This window comes from Phaethon lepturus, unplaced genomic scaffold, assembly GCF_000687285.1.
Source record: "Phaethon lepturus isolate BGI_N335 unplaced genomic scaffold, ASM68728v1 scaffold19017, whole genome shotgun sequence".
In the NCBI taxonomy this organism is placed as follows: domain Eukaryota; kingdom Metazoa; phylum Chordata; class Aves; order Phaethontiformes; family Phaethontidae; genus Phaethon; species Phaethon lepturus.
In genome coordinates this window covers 7,292-33,020 of record NW_010550177.1, presented here as the reverse complement: position 1 = coordinate 33,020, position 25,729 = coordinate 7,292, and the positions used below count along the sequence as shown (strand labels likewise).

Below are 25,729 nucleotides of genomic sequence, written 5' to 3'. Positions count from 1 at the left end.
ACAGTAAATCAGTGTTTATAACATCCCCCACTGAGCTGAGTGCAAATTAAATCAGGCTAATTTAGTTTGCACCGTCGTGTTCAGTTGCGAGTCACAAAAGCAAAGAGAGGAATGACAGTTGGGACAGGGCACGTGCTTTGTGATGGGAGCTGCTAACAGAGCCTCTTCAGGAGCCCGGCAGGATGGCAGTGCTGTGACACCACTGCTCAGGGGCCCGGCATGTCCCTGCTCCTTCTAACCTGCCCGGCTTCGTAGATCTGAACTCTGTGGCTCCAGTGACACCACAGTAGGCCGCTCACAATAGATGATAGATATTATCACATTATAAACAAATATAAACACAGCTATCTATTTATCTCATTCTAACAGTTTTCTCATAAAAACAGTATGAAAATGATACTGTTTAGAAATAGACTGTTCTGGGGAATAAAGAGCGCACTTTTGTTTTCACTGTTTAATGCCTCCCGACTGGGAACACTGAGGTTTCTCTCTAAATATGCTTATGCTGTTGCACATACATGTAGTAAGCACATAGCTGAGCGTAGGCTCTTGCTCGTATTTGCATTCTCATCCACAGCTCACCTCATTGCTGAATCTCATATGCACTCTAAAAGGATATTTATGAGATTAAGCACCTAAAAAGTCACAAAAAGCCAGAGGGAAGGCTGCCTATGCAAGCTTAATATAACTCCTTCCCACAAAGGCATTAGAGTATGGTCTTTCATTATATGTTCATTCCCATTGGAGTTCTGTTTCATTCAGCGGCTAGACTGGGCTGTGCACTGGAAAAGATATACAATTGTGCTGTCCACAGGAATGCAAAAAAAAAAAAAAAAAAAAAGCAGCAACATCACACAGGAAAAAAAAAAAAAAAAAAAAAAAAAAGCAGCAGCACCTTGTAACAGGCACTTAGAGTAGAAAATTTCCAGGCCAAATAAATGGTAAGAAAGTGAAAAGGGATCCTACAGATAGATGCATCAAGTAACTAGCATGGGGTTTGATGTGAACAGTCCCACTTATAAACATGTTCTTTAATGCTGTTCACAGCTATGCACCCCGTTTCCACTATTTAATTAGCTACAACCTACATGTACCTGCATTGTTTAAAAGTACACACACACTCTCTCTCATCTTGCTTTATAAAAAGTAACTGACAAGTATCTGAATGTTTCACCAGACTGCTCCTGTATCACACGACAGAGACCATCCATTCCCTGCCAATCTCCAGTGACTTAAAAACAATATGGGACCAGTTTACTTCTCACTGTACTGTACTTTTCAATCTGCAGAGAAAACCCACTGCCTTTCTGAAATAAATCTGCAATCATCACACCTCCATCCACAACAAAGAGCTCATCGGTTGGTCAAATCAGCTTAGGTTCACTTCAATGGGGCTATGCTGACTTATAAAAGCAAAAAAGATGGTTTGAATGCTTGCAAATCACCTTTCTAAGTCATGGCTAGGGAAGAGTATTCATTCAGATAATCCTCACCCCTTCTTCCCCACAAGCACACAGACTCCTGCGCTCTACCATGGGCCTAGCAGCTGCAGAACTGGGATTTCCTCTATTAGGTGACAAGCCACTGAGGGCAGGGGCTGTTTCTCTCCCAGGCTCAACAGCCCCATCACCAAGCACAGGCTCTGGGCACTACCACTGTGTATGTCATCCTGTAACAACAGGGTAACATCAGCATGAAGTAGGTGACCCCAACGACTCAGTCACTGTGCTCCATGGTGTCACACTGTGCACCCATAGTTGTTGGCATCCAGCAGTCTTTTCTCAGAAGGGTTGTCTGAAGTGAAACAGGACTCAAAACAAATACATTAATTAGCAAAACTTCAATTTGCCAAGTCTGTGGTCATTAGGTCAAGTCTTGAAGGGAAGACTTTTCATAAGAGATAAATCGCAGGGCTGAGCCCAGAGAGTCCAGTGTGCGCAGGAGTGGATACAAGGCAGCCTTCCTCATCCTGGTACAGGCCTGGTTGTCCCCTCTTCCACAGCACTGCTTCAGGAATACAGTGTCATCATCATCCACTGTGAAGTAACGGGGAAAAGTATGTTGAACTCATCCACCCCTGAGAGCATCCTGCGATAGTCACAACTGAACTGGACTATGGGGCATTGGAGATCTCCGGTCTCCAGAAGGAGCAGAAGCCATAATAAAGCACAAGCCTTAGAAGCCTGAAGCTTCTTGTTGTTTCTAAACTATCTTTAAGTGATCAGGTAAAGATCTTTTATCATCTCTATTAAAAAAGCATTTTTTAATGCTACAGAACAAGATGTGCAATGAAGCCTCTTGCAATGAAGGAACCTGCATTTGTCAGCCAGGGAACAGGCTTTACCTCAGATTCCCGGAGATATATCCCTTTGCCATCTTGTGTTAAGTTGCGAAAGGCCTCTGCGAAAGAAATAAATGAGAAGCTTTAACTTGATAGCCAAGAGATCAGCACCAGGCAAGACACTGTCTCAGGAAAAACCTCAAAGGCAGAGTTTGTAGGCTATTCACAAGTGCACGAGCTTCTCTTTCTGTTCCTGGAAGACCCCTGAGGGGTGGGACCTGGGGAGCAGCTCAATAAAGTCAGGCATGTTACTGTCTGTCCATCCAGCTGTGAAACCTTGAAATGTAGGTGATCCCAACCTCACCCACTACAGTTTTGAGACATGTGTGAAGTGCCTACAGCACGAGCTCACAGAGTGAGTATCAGCTGTCTCATCATCACAACTGCACTCCCACCAAAGGTATATTTGAAGGCTCTCTTCTTCCTGGGAAATGAGCAGTCTCCACCTGTAATTTGCCTGCCTCCTCCTACAGAAGGCTGGTGCAAACCTGCAGGGAGATAAATCACTCTGATATGTACAACTTAGATGTCTGTAGAAAGTGACTGGTGGAAAGGTAAAGAGCTTCATTTCCTCTATATCTGTCTCTTGCTTTAAATTGATTACTCTGTCTATTCAGAAACCCAATCTTTCTAATTTTGACCTTCTCACTGCCATCTGGAGCAACCTCAGAAGGGCCAGGGCTTAGCTGGGCAACCCAGCTTGCCTGGCAAGCCACATAGTGCCAGCCTCACCTCCCATGATCTCCACTCAAAGCATGAAGCACACAAAGCTCTCAAAGCTGATCTTCAAGTCAGGGTCACCATATCTGATTGCCATCAAATTACAGACTTCACTGCTGAGTGAAATGCCTTCGTAAAAAGAGAAAAAGGAAAAATAGGGAAAATAGAATGAGATGGCAACCCTCAGCTGTAGGCAGCTGAATGTTCACAGCTATGAGTGTGCACACAGCTGTGAGTATGCACAACTGAGTGGTCTTCAGCTCTTCTTCAACAGCTTGGTTTTTCAAACCTCCCCTAAGATTATCAAATATCAGACAGCCCAAACCAGACCACCACATGGAGATATCTCCTCCAAACCTGAAGGAGTTTCCCCTATACTCACAGTCCTGCCAGAGTTGGAATAAGTACACATGGGCATCCATCACTCATGAGTGAATGAGGGTAATAACAGCAGCTGTGTTTAAGAGCAATACTCCACAAGAGGGTGGGAAAGGAGATGAAAAAGAAAATCCAAAGGAAGCTCATGCAGAAAGCATCAGTCCCAATGTCAAGCAGAATTTACAAGGAGTAAAAGTATTTTCTACTCATGGCCTGGGATTTTTGTTTGCTTTAGCAGAGTTCCATCTGGGTTTCTCACTGTGCTTTCACTGACTCAGATGAACTGGGTAAACCACATGCCAAAAAGAGGAGTGATATTTAAGCTGTAAACCTGCGAAAGACTGAGCACCAGCCCCCACACAAAGCTCAGGAACAGCAGCGAAGTATTTAGACCCATGTGTATGGTCTTCCATTTCTAGTTCAAGCTTCAGACATTATATTAGCGAAGTCTGGCACTAGTATTGCCTCTGTGCAAGTCCCACACTTCCAGGTTCAGTCCCTCAGCTGTCATCTTCAGCAGAGATAGCAATTTAATACGAGCTAGATCTGGCCTCCCGCATGTATCTGCACAACCCCACACAGTCTTCTAAAATTACATTAGCAACGAACAGGAAGAGATTTAAAAACTGGGTGTAAAATAGACAGACACTTCTGTTTCAGAGAACTATCAGTATGAGACCACACTGGGCCAAAGGTTAAGTAGCCCATCCCACAGCTAAATAATTTTCAGATATGTTTACACAGCTAGAGGGAAGCAGAGATGGCTAAGACCATGCAGCCTGTTATATTTTCCACTCCTCCTGGGTGCTACCTACAATTCTCAAGATGTTTCCCAGCCCTGGGCTTTTTCCAGCCTTTAGGAGGAAAAGGATGAGACTTGCCAAGATGTGCTGTGGGCTCACCTGTCTCCTGTACAGCTGCATGCAGTTCCATGAGGTCAAGCTTTCCTGATCTGCTAGTGCCTCTTTTCTGGAAAACTTCCTGGAGGGGAATATATTTTTAAACAAAACAAACCCCCAAAAAACAACAGACAACACCAAAGAGATTGTGAGCAGGGAGATACTGCAAGGGGACAGAGAAAATATTGTTATACCAAATAGAAAAGCAGCCTTTTCCACAAGACCCTGAATTCCTGGATACTTAGTGGGCCAGAGGCATTCAGCTTTGTGGGAGAATTAAGGTCAGAACATCTCAATTAAATGTCAGAGAGCACCCATTACATAAAAAAGCCCAAACAAACCAAAACCTCATAGCCACTGTAACATTCCCACAATTATAATATGAGGATAATGATTTCTTAGCCCACAAGCCTATCTATAGGCTTGATCCTCCTCCCACTAAAGTCAATGGAAACCTGGATGGTGATTTCAGAGGCAGCAGGATTAAACCCTTTCCCAAACCAATAACAGTTCAGTTGTGACAGAATGGAATTACAGAGGGTAAGAACTTCAATAAGCAGGGCCATGTCCTAGTGGTATAGAAATCACAGTAACACCCAGTCCGCCCTAAATAATAATGCACCAGTCAAGTATAATTTGAGTCAGAAGTATCACTCATGCCAAGGATACACCCAGGAGTGCCAAGATGACCCGGCAGGCATCCAGACTGAAACTCAGGTGAAAACTCTGGAAATCTGGAGAGACACAAAAAAAAGGGGGGGGCGGGGTGCGGGGAGATTGTTTTGAGGAGTCGTTGAACATCTCCCAGGAAAATGGACTCTCTCAAAATTCCCCTTCCCTTGAGGTGGCTCAGGCCCCAAAACGTTTGTGAAACTTTACATCCACTTGAGCAAACATATAATTTATGATAATAAAAATGAGGCAACAGGATGGATTCTACTAGTCTCAGAAAGTCCAATATGACCTCCCTCCAGGCATGTAACACAGAATGAAATATAGTGCACTATCTCCGGCTATTAGAAAAAATGGAAGGAAAAAGACACCCAAAGCTGTAATCCCAAACAGAATTTACTGCATGACCTTGAGCAAAGTTACTTGACCCTGAAGAGCTCTGGGGAGCAGCACTGCAGATTAATTGAAACCCTTGTGCTAAGCATCTCTCTCTCTCTGTTTCACAGACTTTCTGTTAATACCTAATTAAAATTCACCTTTAAAAAGGCATCACTGAAAACATGATGCTGCAAAGCTTAGCATTCCTGGTTCATACCTAAGTTACATAAAGAGTAAGAGAAATAGACTTTAATCTCACTCCAAATCATCATTATAGATTGTCTGTAGAGTTCCACTGATCAAGGGACAGAACCATACTCACCAATCCCTTCTCTGCAGAAAGTGAAGATATTTTAATCTTGTAATAGCCCTGTTTAGTAAATACGAACGTAGTACTGTAAAGTTTTTAAATTCATGTCTTAAAATTGATCATTTATGAAAAATAAAGACTCTCTGTTCAACATGGTCTTCTCACAGATAAGACAGTGCCTGGTGGGTTACTTTGCAAAGACAGAAAAGCTATCCTGGACTACCTTCATAGAAAAAGGAGCAATGTCAAATTCAGCTTAAGTGGAAAAACATCACATCAGTCTTTTTTTCATCTTCTTTGTCACCTATAATGGCTGGATGGTATATTTGCTGTGTTGCATGTTGGTTGTTACGAGTGAAGAGACTGGGAAGGAAAACTGGATTCATCATTATATCTGTAACTTTGTTGTTGTTGTTGTTGTTCAGAGAAAGCAGCCACTGTAATACCTTGCTGCTGTCCAGATAGCGTTATTTGTAACTAGGGACCAAACTATGAGCTCGAGGAGTGCTCTGGGCTGCCACTGGCAGAGTGGATGTCAGAGTCCTCACGAGAGAGACAACCTGAGGGCTCACCTGGTTTTCACAAGTGTAAGTTACACAGGCTACCCGCATCTCCATCCTGTCTCCCAAACACAAACATGGCACGGAGCAGCCCTATGCATGCAGAGCAGGGAAGCGGAAATAGGAATAGCAGGCATGAACCAGGCACATCAAGGTAAAGACAAGACCCCCTTCCACCGCATAACTGCCTACAGACCAGGCTAATTTTCTACACCTTCTAGTAGTGGCACTGCTGAGAATGCGGCAGTGGCACAAGGTGAAATGAGATACAGTTTCAGAAGTGAGGCTGAGGTCAAGCTGGGTTTTGGAGGTCAAATTCAGAGTCTGCATCCACACACAGTATCTACGTTTGCTCTTCCCTCTCATTCTTTCAGTTGTTGAAATTCAAACTAGATTATTTTTGCTTATAAAATTTCTACCATGTTGATTTACACCCCAGCAAATCCTTTCTCTCTGGAAATCTAACCTCGCATCAGAAGAGTCACTTCAGTCAAATCCAAGCCAGTTTCTCTTCCCAGAATTCACAAAACAGATACAGGAGTTGAGGCTTTTCTCTAAGAGGGTTTGTTTTACAAAAACATTATTTCTCAGCACTTATTTCTCCAAGATATATTATTCAGGATCCTCTGGAGCTGAACAACATTTATTTCAGGATTCTGTGATATGGAAGAGAATTTTTTTTTAAGTATTAAATCACTTTTCTCCCTCTTTCGTTTTCCCAGCATGTCTCATCTTCATTCTCTACTTTTCTGGCCCTACTCCAGACACTGGGAAAATCAATAGAAAAGACTCCCTTTGAGTATGACAAGATTCTGAGCCTGCAAGAGGTGCAGTCTTCCCCAGGCTAAGTTCTTAGGGCTCCACACAGATCAATGCAGTACTGCAGATTTACACTGAGGATCCAGACTGTTAACCTTTCAGCCCTGCTGCCAGCTGTCCCACCAAGCACACCGTCAAAAGACCTGCTTCAAACATTTCCCTTTTATCACTTACAAACAAAAAAAAAGATGGAAACTCTTGAATATCTCCTCCCCAAACTTTTCAAAGCAGAGACTTTCCCTCCTCCTTGTTATACTAATGTTTACAAGTTTTTTATAAACTGTGACATTTGTTTGTTTGGAGGATTTTTTTTTAAATGTTGCACTTCAAAAATAAAAGCCTGTTTTCAGATCATTGAGGCATGCCAGGGAAATGCATTGAGAAATGCTTCTGTGCATATTCAGACCTCCTGACAGCAAAGGACCAGCACCTCACAATACATGGCAATTTCTAGTGAAAGCCACACCATTCTCAAAATCAAAATCTTAAACAAGTGGCAAAAAGTAAAAGCATTGCTTGTTTTTAGTAACAGCTTCCATTAAAATACTGCTATCAAAAGTGCACATGTGTTTTTGTGAAATTGTGTTTGCCAAATACAGGGTATGCTGCTAAATAAACAGAGCGACCTTTTCTGAAAGGTGAAACACACGCAATCCCTCACCATAGCTAGTGGGATCCCTGAATGTCAACTCTGTCCCAAATCAGGCCAGAGAGACCATTAAAAAGAATCTTTCACAATAAGGATCATATTTCACTAGGAAAATTAGTGAAAAAGGAGATGATGGGACACCTGGAACATAGTTCACCTCTCAAAGCAAGTTAGCTGCCATCAAACTGTGATGAAGGATGTATGAGACAAGTGTCAATACTTCAGGGGGTGTTCTTTAATAGGTGACTTTCCCCAATGAGTATAAGAACACCCTAAAGGGTAGGATGGATCAACACACCCCGCACTTTGTCCCCAATACAGGCAATAGGAATTAACGTTTAGGGAGAGCACATGAGCCTGATCAGCTTCTGCAGTCCATTCTCTTGTTCCCCTGGTACTCACACCTGTTAGAAAAGGGATCTTAACAGTACATCCCTGCCTAGTCCTTTAGTATCTGTTTATGGACCTGCTGCCCACCAGTTTGCCAATATCTTTTGAGCCTGTTGATACTGTCACATCCACAAAGTCCTGTGGCATTACGTTCTAGGCATTCACATCCTGATGTGTAGAGAAGTATGGCTGTCTCAATGCTAACATATTCCTACGCTTTGCAGTTAAATCTGCTACATGGAATCAGCACTGCAGACACAGCTCAACTTCCTATGGCCCCCCTCTGTTCCCCACACTTCCATATCCAGACCTCCCTTGAACATCCACGTACTTTTACTTTCACAGAGCTACCTAATAGCTCTGGAGGAGTTTACTCTGGCAGCTCATGCACACACTTACCTGTTCAAAATCCTTTGTGAAGAAATCCTCCCAAATCTTGCCTTCATACCTATCAACAATTTCCTTTAAGATAATAAAATATATATATAAAAAAATCATTAACTCCAGGAAGAAAAATGTCACCGTCCAAGAAAGCAAAGATGCTTTCCCAGAACTGCACTCTCATCCTCTGCCCTTCCACCTTCTCTCCACCACTGCAATCAGTGCTACATCACTAACACAGCTCACTGCTAAGACAGCATTTCTATGAGGTGGGGAGTTATTTCTTGGAAAGAAATGCTCAGTTAACACACAGTGGGGAGAAACATTTCCCTCCCACCAAGCTGTGTAACAACAAAAGATGGGGCTCACTCCATGCCAAGAAGAGAGAGAAGGCTGTCTGTCCTCCTTTGTACAGGAGAACAGAGGGGATGAAAGAAGGAATGGCCCTGTTTATGGAACAGACTATGCTATAAACTCCCTTGCATAGGTTGCAGATGTGCATGCACCGCCACTGAGCTCAGTTATTTTGAAAATAACCTATAGACCACTGCATGGGAACAGTACTGCTGTCCCCATGATGTCTTTAAAACTGTTAAGGCATGAAACGAGCAGGAAGAAGTGCAAGAATGGACCAGGAGTCTCCAAAAAGTCATGAATAGGAAAGACTGCAGAGCACGTAAGATGGTGTCACTAAAAGAAGTGCAAAAGTTGCAAAAAGGCAACTAACAAAGGCATCCAAAAATTTGCCTGTCCACCACATTTGACTGCATCTGTCCACATGGTGCAAGGGACTCTGCCTGCAAACCCAAACTGCCCTTTCAAAAGTGCTGCAACACAAGCACTCACATTCTCACTCAGCTTCTCCATAGGGCAGAGAGACAGGAAAAACCCAACACCTGGAGCTGAAGACTGAACCACAGACCCCCACTCCCCTCATACTCACTCACCTTACAGAGGGTGAAACTGGGGTTCCCACCCATTTCCCTGGAGATGCAAAAAAGCAGACACATTAAGGATGTATCACAGAGTTGTGTGTGTCATCACAGGTGGCATCCCCCATCCCCAGAAGGGGCCCCAATCTGCTGTTGCAGCATATGTTTTTTTTTTTCCCCACAGTGTTACAGCTGCAGTAAGGGAAGCCCTCATGCCCATACAGCTCCCCAGGGGCTGCCGGCATCTGAAGTGTCCAAAGCACCATTTCTGCACAAGCAACCATCCTAGCATCACCAGCAGGGTCTCCTGGCAAACCGATGTTGCATTAAAAACTGTTGTCCTTCTCCAGTCTCTAACATGACATGCTGCAAGAATCCCTTGTGTAGGCCTAGGTCAACACTTCTTGAAAGGATAAGGCCAAAAGCAGTGCTTCATCCACTGAGCATCCTATGCTGGGAGAGACCCACAGCCAGCCTCTCCAAAAGAGATTGTGCTGCCTTTTGCATGGTAAAGTCTTTATGTTGCCCCCATTAGACTCAAAAGACCAGACCATCCCACCATCCCAGAGAATTAGGTGCTGTCAGACGGGCAGCAGCTTCTCACCGAAGAACATGCTTCCTGGAGAAGACCCGCAGAATGAATTTAGACTCCTGCTGAGGCTCCAAGGTGGATGGGACAATCACATAGACACCAGGCTCCAGGTGGAAGTCATGAGTCACTTCCCGCTCATCGAGGAAGACCTGGTGCTTGTTCACAGGCTGATGGTGGGTGAAGAAAGCTGGGGGCAGCTTTCTGTTGCTTTCCTGGTACTGTTAAGGGAAGAAACAGAAGCAAATGTGTTCTGAACAAGTGGACAAAAGCATGTGGAGAATTCACAGGCATGGTATAGAGAGCCTGCCTTCACACCTCAGATTTTTTTTACAGCACGAGCAGATAACTTCACAGAATCACAGAATCACTAAGGTTGGAAAGGACCTTCAAGATTGTCAAGTCCAATCATTAATCCAGCACCACCATGTCCCCTAAACCATGTCTTGAAGCACCACATCCACACATTTTTTGAACACTTCCAGAGATGGCGATTCCACCACCTCCCTGGGCAGCCTGTTCCAATGCTTGACCACCCTCTCAGTGAAGAAATTTTTCCTAATATCCAATCTAAACCTCCCCTGGCGTAACTTGAGGCCATTTCCTCTTCTCCTATCGCTGGTTACTTGGGAGAAGAGACCAACACCCACATCACCACAACCCCCTTTCAGGTAGTTGTAGAGAGCGAGAAGGTCTCTCTTCAACCTCCTTTTCTGCAGACTGAACAACCCCAGTTCCCTCAGCCGCTCCTCACAAGACTTGTGCTCCAGATCCCCCACAAGCTTCGTTGCCCTTCTCTGGACACGCTCCAGCACCTCAGCATCCTTCTTGTAGTGAGAGGCCCAAAACTGAACACAGTATTTGAGGTGCGGCCTCACCAGTGCCGAGTACAGGGGCACGATCACTTCCCTGCTCCTGCTGGCCACACAATTTCTGATACAGGCCAGGACGCTGTTGGCCTTGATTTTGCTTGAATTCTGACTGAGCTTCTGGCGTTTTTTAGCATACTGGTAAAGGTCTGCATAAATTCGACATAAAGTGTCTTCTAGCAAATACATGTCCATTGTCTGTCTCTACATGCTTGCTCTTTTCAGGATGTAACTTTTTCTAGCAAGTGCTCCACAGAAATGTGCAGTCATCACTGGACATTAAGAATTTTTTTTTCCTGATGAAGAGATGAACCTTTACCATTTCAAAGTTTTGTCTGCTTTGTCAGCCAGAGCTTTTCCCATTTAGACCAGAACATGTTCTGAAGATTGCATCTTTAAATACGTATTTGCAAAATGTACAAATGTATGCAAGTAGTTATGAACACATGAACGTGGACTGCAAATAAGGTGACTGGGCACCTACCTAATTTGACATGTGAGTTCATCAGTTGTGCCTGCAATTTTATTCCACACATGTAGTTACAAAACTGGTTATCCTGTCCTCATGTTCTCCCCCTCCTGGTCTCCATCCCTCCGTGCAATTCTAATTTGGCTCCATGGCTTCCTCCACTTTGATGACAGAGATGCTAAGGATTTCCCACCTGCAGGAACTGTGTATTTGTCTGCCTCTTTCTACTGCTTGTTCTAACTTAACCAGACGCTGTACTGACATCAAACACAGAAGGCACAGAGGTCATTTCTGATACCGTTGTTTCACAGAATCACAGAATCTTCACTATGAGTGTGGTGAGGCACTGGAGCGGATTGCCCAGAGAAGTTGTGGATAACCCACCCCCGCAAGTGTTTGTAAGTGTTCAAGGCCAGGTTGGACGGGGCTTTGAGCAACCTGGTCTAGTGGAAGGTGTCCCAGCTCATGGCAGTGGGGTTGGAACTAAATGATTTTTAAGGGTATCTTCCAACCTAAACCATTCTATAATTCTGTAACAGGGCCCAAAGGACTCAGTCATCTTCCAGGACATGGTGGTTCTCACCATGCACCACGCCTGCTCAATACTAAAATGACAAAGAACAGGGCTTTCTACAACATTATCAACAATATAAAAGTACTTGCAAGGAACAGCAGCAAGGACCGGGAGGAGAAGCGGTTTCTGTCAACCTAAGCTACTGTAGAAGTCATTTCTATACTGGTAGAAATGGCTGCAGGCAGGAACTGCTCTAGAGACTGTTCTTCACTAGCTAGAACACCCCTCCTGTTCCATAGGTGCGATGCACTTTGTTCCCAGCTTGCCCTTTGTGCTAGGGATCTGGCAGCAGCAGATTTTTCAGAGCATCTGTGATCTGAGCATACTGTAGGAGCAGCCTAATCCCTTAGCCTTGACTTCATGCATGCGTCCTTATCTGCCTGTCACTCTTGGTTCTTACAGATGTTTTGCTCCAGAGGCAATTTTCTGCAATAGGAGGATGGATAAAGTGTTGATCCAGGCAACACTGAATTCGTTTTTAATGCCACTGAGTGCCCAGTACAAAAGCCAAATAAATAAACCTGCTAGCTAAGACCACTGTCATCTTCTGATCTTGGCTGTTCCTCAAAACATTTAGCCATTACTCCACAGCCTCATAGTGGAGATGCTATTCCTCTTTCTTTGACAATATTTTTTCTTACTAATAAAACAATCTTCCTTCTGAAGGGCTCAGGGTTGCTCTTCTCCATGACCCTTATGTTAAATTTAAAGTTTTTATATTCCAGTCAATACTTTGTTGACTGTAGTTCCAGTACCTGAGATGCTTTCAGCTTGCCATCTCTCTGTATTGATCTTGGCAATCGCTACAAACCTGAAATTACAGTCCTGGCTGCCACCATTCCCCCCGGGTGCAGCACAGCAGTGAGCTAGGACCATACTCAGACCCACTCCGCCTGGAAGTTTAACTCACTTGTAACCCTGATGATAGTGCGCAAAATATTTAAGTCAGGAAGGAGTGGCATCTTACTTCATGGTTACCATGCTGCAAATACAGTAACGGGGAACACAATTGTGCTGCCCTGACCATACATCCAAACTAGCTCTTTGTCAGCCCAAATTCAGAAGGACTCTCATTTAAGAGGTGTTCTGAGTACTAACAGGGTGGAAGATATGTCCTTTTAAGATAAAAGGAGGTAAACTTTTCCCTGTTTTAAATAGCCCTCTAAGGTCAGGGCCAAAATTGGGACATAGATCAGAGTTTAACTTCCAGGGACCCACCTCAGGTTCCAAAGGCTCCTGGGTAAAGAAAATGCTAGAAATACAGCTGGCCTGAGGAAGCCAAAAACACCTGTAGCATCAGCTCCAGAGCACCCCCAACCAGGAAGGAATCTGAGCTCCCCAGGAGACCCCTGACTTGCATGGGACAAAGACTCTGTTGCTACCTCATGCCAAGACTGGGAGGCAGCAGAAAGGTGGCTCTGGCTCCCCTGAGAGCTGCAGCGAGTCCAGCTCATACACAGCCAAGAACTGAGGCAGCATCCCACAATTACAGGAGGGACAAAGGGCTGATCAGGTAAACACTGATGCCACTCCTAATACCTTTGAAGACCCAGTGCAGAAGCTGAACAACTCATGCCCCTTTTTAAGGCCACTGAGCCCTCCTTATATGGCTACTCTTCAGAAGAGTCAGTAGATAGTTCTGCATTGAGTGACTTACTGTGGAGCCTCACTGAACTCAAATACACTGTTACTAGCTGTCAGCCAAGGAACAAAGGCAAACACAACACTTTCAGTGTTGTCATAACAGCTGCACCAGCCCAGGTCCCGCAGCAAATAGCCAGCAGCGGTAGCAAGGGACTCACCTGTAGGTCCACCTGGAGGAAGAAAAGAAACAGAGCATCTGTCAGACAGGGACCTCTGGGGCTCACACAACATAGCCATATCATTGCTAGGAAGGAGCTACATATGTTCAACTGGGGTCTTTGCCTTCAGAAACCTCAGCCCCTCCACCTGAAAACCCTTCCCCACAGCCATCTCTCCATAATTGTGCAAACTCACAGCAGGAACAAGAGCTGTGGCTCTGTTCAAGGGAGGAGAGTGGCTCTGGAAGGCACTCAGATAAGCAGAGAATTGAACTCCTTCTATTGATACACACTTACCCCCAGATACACAGGGAACTAGTAGTATTCACATATGGGCAGCTGCCACATCGTACTAGGAATGCTTCTCAAGCACAATTTTCTTATGGTTGGAAATAACCTGAGGGCACTGCTCTTACTGCCCCAAAGTAGGGGGACTCCTGACATCCTCTCCCAGCTCTTGCACATAACTCTCAGAGAAGGCAAAATAAAGCCAAGAGTGCTCTGAAGCAAGAGGCATTTCTGACACACAGCACGCTGGCGAGGCAGCAAATGGGGCATAGAGCCTGAGGGAACCTAGCCCTGATGTGTGAGGAGGCTGGCCACAGGCAAGGAGAAAAATGCACCGATCACCCTGCACACAATAAAACTCTTGGTCTGAAAAGCTCTACAACATACAGGGGCTCAAAGTTTTCCTATTTGTGAAAGCAAGAAAGGCAAAGCAATTCTTCACACCTTGTAGAGTGAAATTCCAATGACGAGGTGAGGAGCTCGGTTCCGGTGTTTGCTGCTGTGTTTCTGCATCAGGGATATAACCACATTGCAGGAACCCAGGCTTTTCTTACTGTCTTCAACTGGTAAAACATTCAGCCAGTACTGAGGGTTCATGCAAAAGGTGCCTAAGCAAAACAAGAAAAACATTTTGATGTAATTTTCCATCACAAAATTGGTTGCCATCTTCCCACACAATGCCTGTCATCAGAATGAATGGGTCACAGGTTGTCTGGACCACCAGACCCCACAGGGATTTGATCTTAGGGTGCAGTTCACAAGTCAGCAGTGCAACCACTATGTAAGACAGGCAGAAGGCCCAGGAACAAGAAACTACATTTCTACTCACCTGCAACTAAGAGCATATTTTGTTTATAAATGTATCACTATTCCTCTATCGCTTCCAGTGTATGGGCTAGCTGACTTTCAGACCCCACCTGTTCTGCTTCCAGAAGGGCTGACCCTCTGCATTTCCCATTCACTTTAAGTAAAGTACCACTCCCTGGAGGTGCTGAGGATGCAAATTTTAACAGGCAAGTTTAAAGCCCCAAAGAAGCTCAGTGTTGGCAATTGATCCTAGGATCCTGCAGCTCATTTCATGCCATAACTAGCCCACTGCCCTCTGTTTGCAAGTGATAGCAGAAGCTAGTCAAAGTCCTTCAGCTGTTTATTTCTGATGTTTGTATGGAGGGTTAAGCAGGAAGAGCATGTTGTCAATTTTGTGTTAACAGTTATAAGGTGCTGGCAACTGAGTAAGAAGAGCAACGTTACCCCCGAGTCATCCAAAAGAGCACCCCTCACCATTACAGAATCCCAGACCTCCTCTTGCTGTACTTCCTTTAATCCATCTCCCACTCTTCAGGGAGTACATCCACTTCTTCCCATCTTCCTGGCTCATCAGGTCTGGAGTTAATTTACAGATCATTAGATCTACAAAATGACTCTTAAAATCTCGCAGAGACATCCTGGGAAAAAAGAGTGCCAAAAAACATCTTGTCAGCAGTTCAGTTTAGTCCATATGGCTTATAAAAAGACAAGGGAAGGGAGCAGGGATCTTCGAAGCCACACCATTCTGTTACATATGGTAATGCTCATATTTTATTAGGCAGTAAAGAAGAGAGCGTCTGCTCCAACAGCAGCATCTAGCAGTAGCAAATGCACAACTAAAATTTCAGCAAAGGATAGCAGAACAGAGATTAAAATAATATTGCCACCAAAGGGACAGCAGTGAAATGACACAGGCAACACCATTGCCACCTTGTGGCAGAAGCTGTGTAGAAACCACGAGGTTTCTACAAGACAAGCAAGAGTTTCCCAAAGCTATCTTAAAAATAAAAGGCAGGACAAAAGCTCCTGAAAGCTGCCCATGTCTCCAGCAGCCCTGGGACACCTAGCAGTATCCTGCTTCCCCCTCACTCCTGCCATTGAAGAACAGCGCATCTCTTCCATGTCAGCACATGCTTCTCACATCGTCAAGCAGAGGACAGCAGGAAAGCAAGAGCAGGCTGTTATAAAGCAGATCACATCCACCCTGCCCTAAGCAACAATGTGCTGCTTCATCTCCAGATGCAGCCCCAGAGCTACTGGCAGAGGGGGGAGAGGCAAAACTGCGCCATTACCAGAATTCTCCATCCTCTTTCTTTTTCCTCAGCAAAATCTTCTCCTTTGGGCTCAGCAGCTCCCATTTGTAAGAGCTGAGGGCAAAAACATGAGGTGACTAGACAAATGTGGCCTCAAATTCAAGGCAGAGTATATATATATAATATGTAGTTGGCCTCTACAAAAAGTGGCCATATCCCTGTCTCCATATATCTCCACATTTATCCCCCACTAAAATAGGCGCCCTATGCCTTCAGCCACGGGAGACACTCCACAAGCACTCTGGGTACCATGAGAGATAGCTAAATGGCTCCAGTTTTCTCCAGCAGAAGCCAGAAATGCTCCATTTCCATCAGCCAGTCCATTCACTTGTGCATGCAGCTTCCAAGTACTTAAAATATAAAAATCTAGACCTGCTTTGTTGGTTAATTTTCTGTCAAAGGAGACATAATAGGAAGAGTGTTTGGCATAATGAATGAATGAATGACTAGGACAGCACAAGAGGCAGCTGGGAGTCGTTTAAAAGGCAGGCCTACAGTATGTTGCTCATTATGCTCTTCAACAGGAACAGCTGGTATGTTGTCATTATGTGACAGACATGCATCAGAGGAGCTACTGCTCATCAGACAAGGTGAAAGTCATTCACATTCCCAGCACCTCCCTGTGCTCTTCCCTCCTTCCTACCCCCAAGACTCAGCAAAAGGGAAAGGGAAAAGGAAGGAACATGCTCTGCTTCAAAGAGGAATAGGACACAGGTCTACAGTTGCCCATGGTCTAGAACACAAACCATTGTCATTCATGGATCCCAATCAAAAAAATTCAGGCAGATGCAAATATAGGGCTCATTTGCCTCACTAGTTGCTTCCTCTCTTCTCATACCCAATTGTATTTCCCCAAATGGCCAGGACAGAGGACTCCTTTGCAGCCACTCAACTCCAACACTTTGCAGCCTGTGGAGGACTTCACATAGTCCCTTCTGTGATAAATGGCTGTGTGCCCTGAAACATGCTGTTTGTTTAGAGCCTCCTGCAGAGCTATCTGTCACTTTTTGCATGCCATCCAGATCACAGCAACATGGTCAGCATCTGATGTTCATATTATGTTTCCTCTGGCATTCACTAAATGGAAAAGCAGACTGAGTTTGTTGAAGCTGCATGCGTGAGAGGGCTCACATAGTTGGGCTCACATCTGCCCAAGAAATACAAATCTATCAAGTCATTGCTTTGACACTAGAGGGTCTGTGCAAGCAACTGTTACTTATCTTAATGCTGCTCTCGGCACTAATTCATGCCTGAAGATGGCAGCATCTTTCCTCCAAGAAACCTTCCCTCTTTTAAACTCACCTGTCACTTCAGTCTCCTTTCCATTCAATTTTTCCCCATGGATTTCTCAGTCTCACTAGGTTTTCTGGTCCATATTGACAGGTCACCTTCAGAAAACAGCAACACTGTGCTTACCAAGGTCTCAGCAGTTCTCATCTGGTTTATATCAATGTACTATGTTCAGATATTAACAAAGATTTTGTTTGTTCTCAGATGCCAGCAAGCATGGTGATAAAAATCTATGAATATGCAACTCTGCCAGCACAAAGAGATTAATTTGCTTCATCTTACCTTCTATAACTGAAACCAGAGACCTCAGAGATTCCTAATTTGAAGGCTTCACTGTAAATTCCTTTCTCTTTCCAATGTCTGTTCATTTTGTGCTTATGTGGGGGCAGGACTGTACTACTGTGAAAGCTAAGTCATAGCCCAGTGCAATGGCACAGCACAATGCAGCCCAGAGGGTGACCACATAGATAGTGCCTCCTGAACTGGCTTGCCGTGGTGGGAGAAGAGGGAGCCAGGCTGACTAGGGGCTTTGTTGGCAGCCTAGAGCAAAACGGCTGACTTCACATCTAATCCATGTACTTGGTCAGTCCCTTACTCCTGCCTGGCTCTTCATCCCATCAAAGGAGGCAGACTGACAGAACATGTTGCTGATAAAGTCCATACCTAAAACCCTCCTGCCGTGTGTGGGAGACACAGGCATGCATCATCTAGCTCATGGTATCTCTTCCAGTTTTCCTAGTATCTCTTGCTAGAGGTACTGAATGTGCTTTCATTCACATCTATATCACATGTCCAAAGCCCCACAAAGTCCTTTGCCATCCTTGTCAACCTCCTTTTGAGGCTGGACAAGATAGTCATCCACCAATCCAGGAGGAGAAAGGTTGAGCTTTCTCCCACTCTTTGGGACCTATTGTTTTACTGTCCATTACCTCTAGACAAATATCTTTAGGGGACTCCCAATGACACTTCTGCAGTTAAGTGGGGCCCCACCTGCATTCTCTACACAGGACCCCAGTTCTGTTCCCTTACTTTAACCTTGACTCACATTTCCACCTGCAGATTTTCATGGTTTAGCCCTTGTATTCCATTATCCTTACTTCTCTATGGCCTCTCCTCTGACTTCAGAGGAAGGCTTTTTACTCCAAGTAGGTTTCTGCACATCCTCCCAGTATCCCCAAAGGCCAGTCCTTTTGTCCTTAACAGCTCAGATGCATTTGTAGGTGATGCTCTCAGCAGAGCCCTATGAATCATTCTCACCCTTAGAGATACGCTGATCTACAACCATTGTCCTTTATATCAAGGTCACAATACTAAAATGGACACACTTCAAGGTGAATCTTTGCAAAGCATGCAGTCTCTTTTAACCTTAGACTAAAAGTGCATTGGGAACTACAACCATAGTTGCCCTGATTAAGAGTTGAACCTACGACTGCAATAAAAATTGCTGACATCCAAGCAAACCTGGACCCAGGACATTAGGGCTAGTCTTACCTTTCTAATACCAGTTACTGTGTAGGCATGGCCAGAAACAATCCCATTCTTCAGGACTTTTGTTGCCTGTATACAAAGAGAAACAGAAGGAAAATAAACCTTTTATTCTATCTCTGCTTACACAGCAGACTCATACCAATACGAGAGATCTGTTCCTGTGTAAGCAATGACTCTCAAAGCAAATGGAGAATGGTTTGAACTGCAGGAAAAAAAAAAAAAGTCTAAGCTCCTAACAGCCACATTTTGCAGTATGCTTGGAATTGGAAGGTTGATTGGGAAGGTCCCTTCCTAAATTGTGGCTCTTTGGCTAGAGACTGTCTCACTTTTAAAAGGTCCAGGAGGTTACGTTTTGATTTTCAGAACAGCAGGGTTTCCCAACAGCTGAAGTGTCAGCATCAGGCTTGGAAGCCAAGAGTTGAATTCATGTTCTGAACTACACACCTCTTTATCTTAGCAATAAGCTTATTCCATGAGTCTGTGTGTCTCACTATACCATCTGTAAAAATGGAAAATTTATTTAACAAAAATGGGAAAATGCAGTAGGTTCTTATTTAATAGAGGTTCTTTGATAGATAAACCAGTTCCTGATCATAACAACAGGGAGCTGAGAGCAGCAGGGAACCAATCCATAAGCAAAGTTCAACATTAAGAATGTGATTTCTACATAAAGTCACGTGTGGCAGCTTTGATACTTTTTGAGGTACAATGACTAGGTGAGCAGAGGGAAACAGGCCTCGAAAGGCTTTTAGCTGTAAAACCATTTAGTATCACTCCAAGTGATCTCACACCCCTAAATGTGTCTGACAGCCCATGAGAGATCTGCTGTAAGTTGCTCTTGTCAGGATATCCCACAGATCAGGAGGAGCTGCTGCAAGCTTGATCCTTATATTAACACCACCGGTAAAATCCACCAAGGCTTCTGAAACTTGCCCAATCTGCAAATCTTCATAGGAGCCGTAGAGTCTAGCAAAAAAGACATCAATATATTCTTGGGGGTATAGTCACAGATGATAGGTTGAGAACAGTGTGCCAATGAAAACATACAATAAAGGTTTGCAAAAGCAAAAGGAAGACTGTAACTCATGTTTAATTTTTGGGGAAATCTTTGGCATTTAGGAGTCTAGCAAATTGCCTCCAAGATTGGCCACAACGGGACTCTTCATTCACTGTCATCTCTCACTGCACAGCAGTGAGAACATGCCCATGACTACTTCTTTGATAACACTGCCTTAGCAAGCGTTGCTTGAATTTATCACCAGACACTGTGCTGTATCTAAGATATAGTGCCTTGAGAGCTGTCTCCAGTCTGATTTTCTTTACCATTGCAGTGCAATATTCTCCAGTCTTTTTGTTCCAATCTTAACAGCAAATGAAGATAACTGAACTTTCTCTCCTTTGCTATGATCCTTCTCTCAATGTTAAGTAGGATTTCTCCCTGCTCTGCAGAGATTATTTCAGCCCAATATTGACAAATTTTGTCAGTTATGCCTTGTTGCTTTCTTCTTAGTCCTGATAAACTACTCTAGACAAAACAGCTGGGAGAGAAGCCAGTATCCTCACCACACCATGTGATTTGTTAAATGCCTCAGCTTTGGGGGACTTCTACCAAAACCAAAGTACAATGACAATACATCAAAGGAGGCATCAGAAATCATTCACCTTTGAAAATCCCTATCTATGGCCTTGTGCTCTTCTGCAGTATTTACAAGGAAGGCATCACCCCAGCCAATACACTCCAAACATTGTTAACACTCAAAGTACAACCCCCCCCAGGATAGGTCTGTTTTCACACCTACTCCTAAACCCTTAAATTTAAACTCAAGGGCCTGGATTGATAACAGCTACTGCAGTGGCAGCTTTTATTGTGTAATAATAGAAAGATGAGAACCATTTACTATGCTCCAAATGTGTCAAGGCCTAGGAGATGCATTTATAAACAAGAACAAACTGTGTAGGCACCAACCAACATATTTTAGAAAGACTATTTGCATAACTTGAAATGAGTCACTTACTTAGCATATGCCTTCTCCAGAAGGGCTCCCCAGAACACGTTCTTATAGACTGAGGAAACAAAGACCAGCTCCCCCACCTCGTTCACTGGCAGGCGATCATCAACCACCACGTCAACCCATTCACCAAAGTGCCAGAACTGTCGGGGAAAGGAACGAGCTCATGTTTCCCTTGGAAGGGACCTCTCCTTGAAACAACAGGAGAGGCAAGATAGCTTAGCTGTGGGCACAGGACAAGCTGCCTTTGGGGGTGGGGAGGAACTGCTTTGAGTCAGTAGGATATGCTGACTCACCCACAGAACCAACTTCTCATGCCCACCCTGCCAGAGGAGAAAACAAAGCATGTATCAGGTGTAAAAGGATTGAGCAGGGAAATTAGGCACAGCTGGTCCTCTGGGGAAGGAGATCCTAACTGCAGGGTAGTGGAATTACATCAAGAGCTGTGCAAAGGCGTAGAAGGTTGGAGCAGATGTGTTCAAGTCCTGCTGACTGCTGCTACTATGGAGAAAGACTTTTGTCTGGATTAAAATATGGGTAGCTGGAGAGAAGGACCAAGCAGAGGTATATCCTTAGACTGGTTTGTAGCTGATCCACTGCCTGCACTGTTTTGTGGGAGGGGTGATGGGCTACTCTCCAGGCTAGGATACCCTCTGGCCACTTGCCCCTGGCCAAGGGGAACCATGTGCAAATTCTCTAAGGGTGTGACACAAAAAGTGACAGAGGATTTCTGAAGACCTCCTGCACTCTCGGGGAGCAGATGTACCCGGAAGTGGAAAATGCCAGCGTATTTCCTCTCAAAGTTCTGGTTTTGTGGCACGACTACAGCCAAGGTGTCCTGGTGGAACGTCAGGGCTTCCAGGGCCGCCAGGAACCAGCAGTTCTCTGCGCCAAGACAAATGGACACATGCAGTTGGCTGAAAAGCGAGAGTTGTCAGCCAAGTTCAGGAACACCATCAAAGTCCTAGCAGAAGAGCTGTTGTGCTGATGTCTTTATAATTATAACAAATTATACACAGAAAATGAGATGATCCAGACGTGTGCTTTACTTAACCAAACCACGATTGGTTTATAATTATTCTCTCATGATCTCTTCATTTGGATACTGTTTGATTAAACAAGAAATTTTGCAAGAAAAAGCCCTCAATGGAAACATTCTGTTTTTTTACTGACATTGCATGCTTTTTTTCTGTTCTCCGTAAAGGCACACTATTATATAAAAAAACAAACAAAACTTTTCCCTTTTTCTTTGAAAGCATTAACTTTTCAGAAGAGAAAAAAAATTTCCAATGCATGTCACATGCAAGACTGTACTTATCAGACTTTGTGTTTAAGGGCTTGAAGCACTTGAAAATTAGTTTAGTCCTGCCCCTACCTGTTTGACAGATGCAAATATAGCCTTTTAATTTAGGTAACACAGGCATAAAAATTATTTTTCTAACAGCAAAGCTGGGAAGAGAACACACTCACACTAAGCCTTAGGTACACAGATAGCAAGTGTCAGATTTTCTTGCTTCTGTGGTCTCTGTTCAGTTGTCAAGCAGCAACATTACAGATCAACTAGAGCACAGGATCACTTCCTATTGCAGTATTAGCATGCACAGAAGCAACACAGAGAGTGGCAATTTCAGCTTGTGGAGATACCTCTTACCACTCAAATCCCACCTTGAAGCTTGCAAGTTTTTTACTGAGCCTATCCCATCTTAATGATTGCTTCATCCACACCATGCCAAGCGAAGAGACAAGGATATGCACACCTTCTATTTGTATGCCAAGTTTTATACAGTCAAAATTCCACACAAAATGTTATCTTGTATAAGAATACTTAGGTATTTATACAAAGAAGCTTCCTTACCCACCAAGCCTTGGCAAAGATCAAGTTGCTTTCTGTTTGAAGCATAAAATACTGGACTTCTGTGCAAAGCCTGGGAAGCATATAACCAAAAAAAAAAGAGGGAGAGTCAAGTCAGTAACATGAGCTGGTTTAGCTTGAAGTCAAGGACTTTCTGCATGCAGAGTTGCAATCTCGTAAGATGGGAAATCCAGTCAGTTCCTAGTCTGGGATCTAAAAACCTCATAGATATGTGACACAAAACACTCCCTCTTCCTGTTCAAAGCTTTCAACATAGAGTGCCTTTGCCCCAACAGACATTGTTCTGGTTCAGGTATAACTCTAGTGTTATCATGAGCTCTGGCTAACCTGACACAAGCCTGGGCACACACTTGTGCGTTGTCTACATTGAATTTGGTCTCCGACATAGGCCACTGGTGCTCAGATGCATCGCCATGGGTCTCCACAAACACCTCGTTGAGAAGACAACCCTTCAGACCTGCCAGCCCTGCTCCTCCGTAATTACTGACAAGGTTCAGCCAAAGGAGGCTACAATAGCAGAGCATAAGTCTTCTAACTTTCAGCTAACCTGGCTGATGTCTCCACGACTTCACGATTTGACTGACGATCAAGCTACAGACTAACTGATGGTTGCTAGAAGTTCCTGTTGCTGTGACAAGAATGGGTCTGTGAATAATTGTTCAGAGAGAAATTAGATTGTTATTTTTTTCCTCTCCCAAGTGCCTCTGGGGTCAAATTAATAACCTAAGTGTCAAACTTACGTTTCACTCTAATGAGCCACAAATTGCTCAAGCTAATTTTGACACTGTTGCCTTCCCCTTCAGGCAGTAGTAGAGAAACAGCAAACCCTCAGAAGGCAGTTACAGAAATTAGACATCAACCCCTATCCTTCGTGAATGTGGGTGTTCAATTTGCAGGCCATCAGTCATAGATGCAGCAAGCTACAAGCCCGCAGGCTGAATGGCAGAATCTCAGAGTTTCCTCTGCAACATGGGGACTGAAGGATGCACAGCATCCATCCTCAGACAGCCTTTGGTGGGCTGAGTCTGGCATTCAGAGCAAATGGCAGCCTTCTTCATGAGGCAGTTTTAGAGCAGCGGAATGGTGGACTGAGAGACAGAGTTCGTTTGAAGTCCATCCCAACATCTCTGGGGTGGAGGGACACCTGAAGGGCTTTGTAGAGGCCAGGACTCATGTTGACTTTTCCCTCCCAAATACCCCTATGCCGATATAGCTGCCTTAGCCACAGTGTCCAGCACAACCCAGCTCAGTCCCCTGAGGACTGTGCTCTTCCTCCGTCTGTAGATCCTGACTTAACACAAACCATCTGCAAGACCAAACTGAGAATGAAACTCTGAAAACCAAGGCTGCTATTGCCAGGCTCTCTTGCACAATTTGCAAAGGTGCCTTTACTTTCCCAGTGATTTTCATGAGTTTTGCAGAAACTCAGCCCTTCTAAGAAACTGGTTAAATCTGACAAAATATGACAGCTAGAAAATAACTTAGCTAGAGGAGATGTTATCTGCTATTACCTGGTAGAATTCCCTTATAGACACAGTAACAAAAGGAGTCAGTGCTACTGAAATTCTCAGATAATTCTATACATTGCTTTCAGGAAGATCTGATTGTCAATATGTTGCTCCATGGCTCAGTAAGAACAGAACTGACATTGCTAGTAACAGGCCAGAGCAAACAACCCTTATCTAACTGTGCCAGTCCCTTGTCCTGGCCTCCTAGAGTTGTTATCCATTTGTTATGAGAACTTGCTTTGTGATCAGCGCTCAGTACCAGGTGTCTCTTGTTGTGATGTTCAGTTTAAGTGTGAGATACCAGCAAAGGCCTTGGAAATATGGGCACAAGCAGAAAACAGAGGTCCCAGAACTAAAAACAATTCACTGATTGATGGTCAGTTACTGATTGTGGTAGAAGCTCAACCTTGAGAGCTGGGAAAAGACTGCTCTAAGTACAATAAAGAATAGACTAAACAGTTAAGCAGGAAAAAAACAGCCCAACAAGAGGATAAGGCACCTGCCACTGCCAGTGAAAGTAGCCACGGTATGTGGTCCATGGGAGAGGAGTCAAAGGCTAACTGACTAGAAACCTGCAAATCTTCTAAAAGGTCAAGATCTTGAATTCTGGGGAGCAAGATCATCGCCATGAGAACTGTCATCATGGAATCATGGTGGAATCATCAGAGATGTGAGCTCCAAGGCACTCCCTTCACCTGCTTTCCCTGCTAGCTCCAAGCATTACTGGATATAAACTGAATGAGGCTGGTTATGATTTTGAGCAACTAATGCTTCAAAGGCAATTATGAAACTCCATGTACCATAGCTTCCAAAATGACAGCTGATACATAAATGTAATCTCTGGAGGCATTAAGGCACACCTAAATTAAAGTCTTAGAGTAGTTTGCTCAATGCTAACACTATTTGCCGGCTATCGGCTATAATTATCCTCTTACATTAGAGTATTACTGAAAGTCACTTACATGTGGCCTCTTCCACTGTAAATTTTGGGGTAGTTTCCTTAGCAGTGCTCCTGTTCCAATAGAGCTGATGTGAGCAGGGAAGCTGTCATCTGTGAACAGGCATTTGTTCTTCAAGCACATCTCCAGCAAGGCCTGGTAGTTCTGCTGGATGGGTGGGGTGTGTTTTTGAAAGATACTCCTGCCTAAAGGCACAGGTGACTTCTTTTTTTTCAAGCATGGCAGAAAAGGCATGGTAATGTTCACAATAATGCCATGATAATTTTTTCCACTGAGGGTTCTGCAGGGATCCTGCCCTGCACAGTCCTACTGGAAACTCCTTGTTTCTTGGGATGAGGTGCTTCTTCTCCAGAAGAATTCCTGATCATTAAAATAAATGTAAAAGTCAATTTAATCGTGAGTTTTAAAATTTTCTCGTTAGCTAGTGGGGAGGATGTGAGGGTGGCACTCCTAGGAGATGTG

At 44.2% G+C, this 25,729-nt stretch overlaps 1 protein-coding gene across 1 annotated transcript; it reads right to left on the bottom strand.

The window, feature by feature from the left end:
• Positions 1 to 2,009: 2,009 nt before the first annotated feature.
• On the bottom strand, positions 2,010 to 25,501 carry CAPN14 (calpain 14). Its single transcript, XM_010290486.1, is given in 21 exon segments — positions 2,010 to 2,036; positions 2,345 to 2,398; positions 3,108 to 3,190; positions 4,342 to 4,420; positions 4,533 to 4,601; positions 5,008 to 5,044; positions 6,853 to 6,914; positions 8,516 to 8,578; positions 9,445 to 9,481; positions 10,034 to 10,239; positions 13,302 to 13,308; positions 14,463 to 14,628; positions 15,302 to 15,465; positions 16,120 to 16,194; positions 17,443 to 17,528; positions 18,922 to 18,987; positions 19,710 to 19,884; positions 20,934 to 21,070; positions 21,694 to 21,812; positions 22,783 to 22,852; positions 25,271 to 25,501. Coding segments are annotated over 21 exon segments (2,013 nt in total).
• Between the last annotated feature and the right edge of the window lie 228 nt (positions 25,502 to 25,729).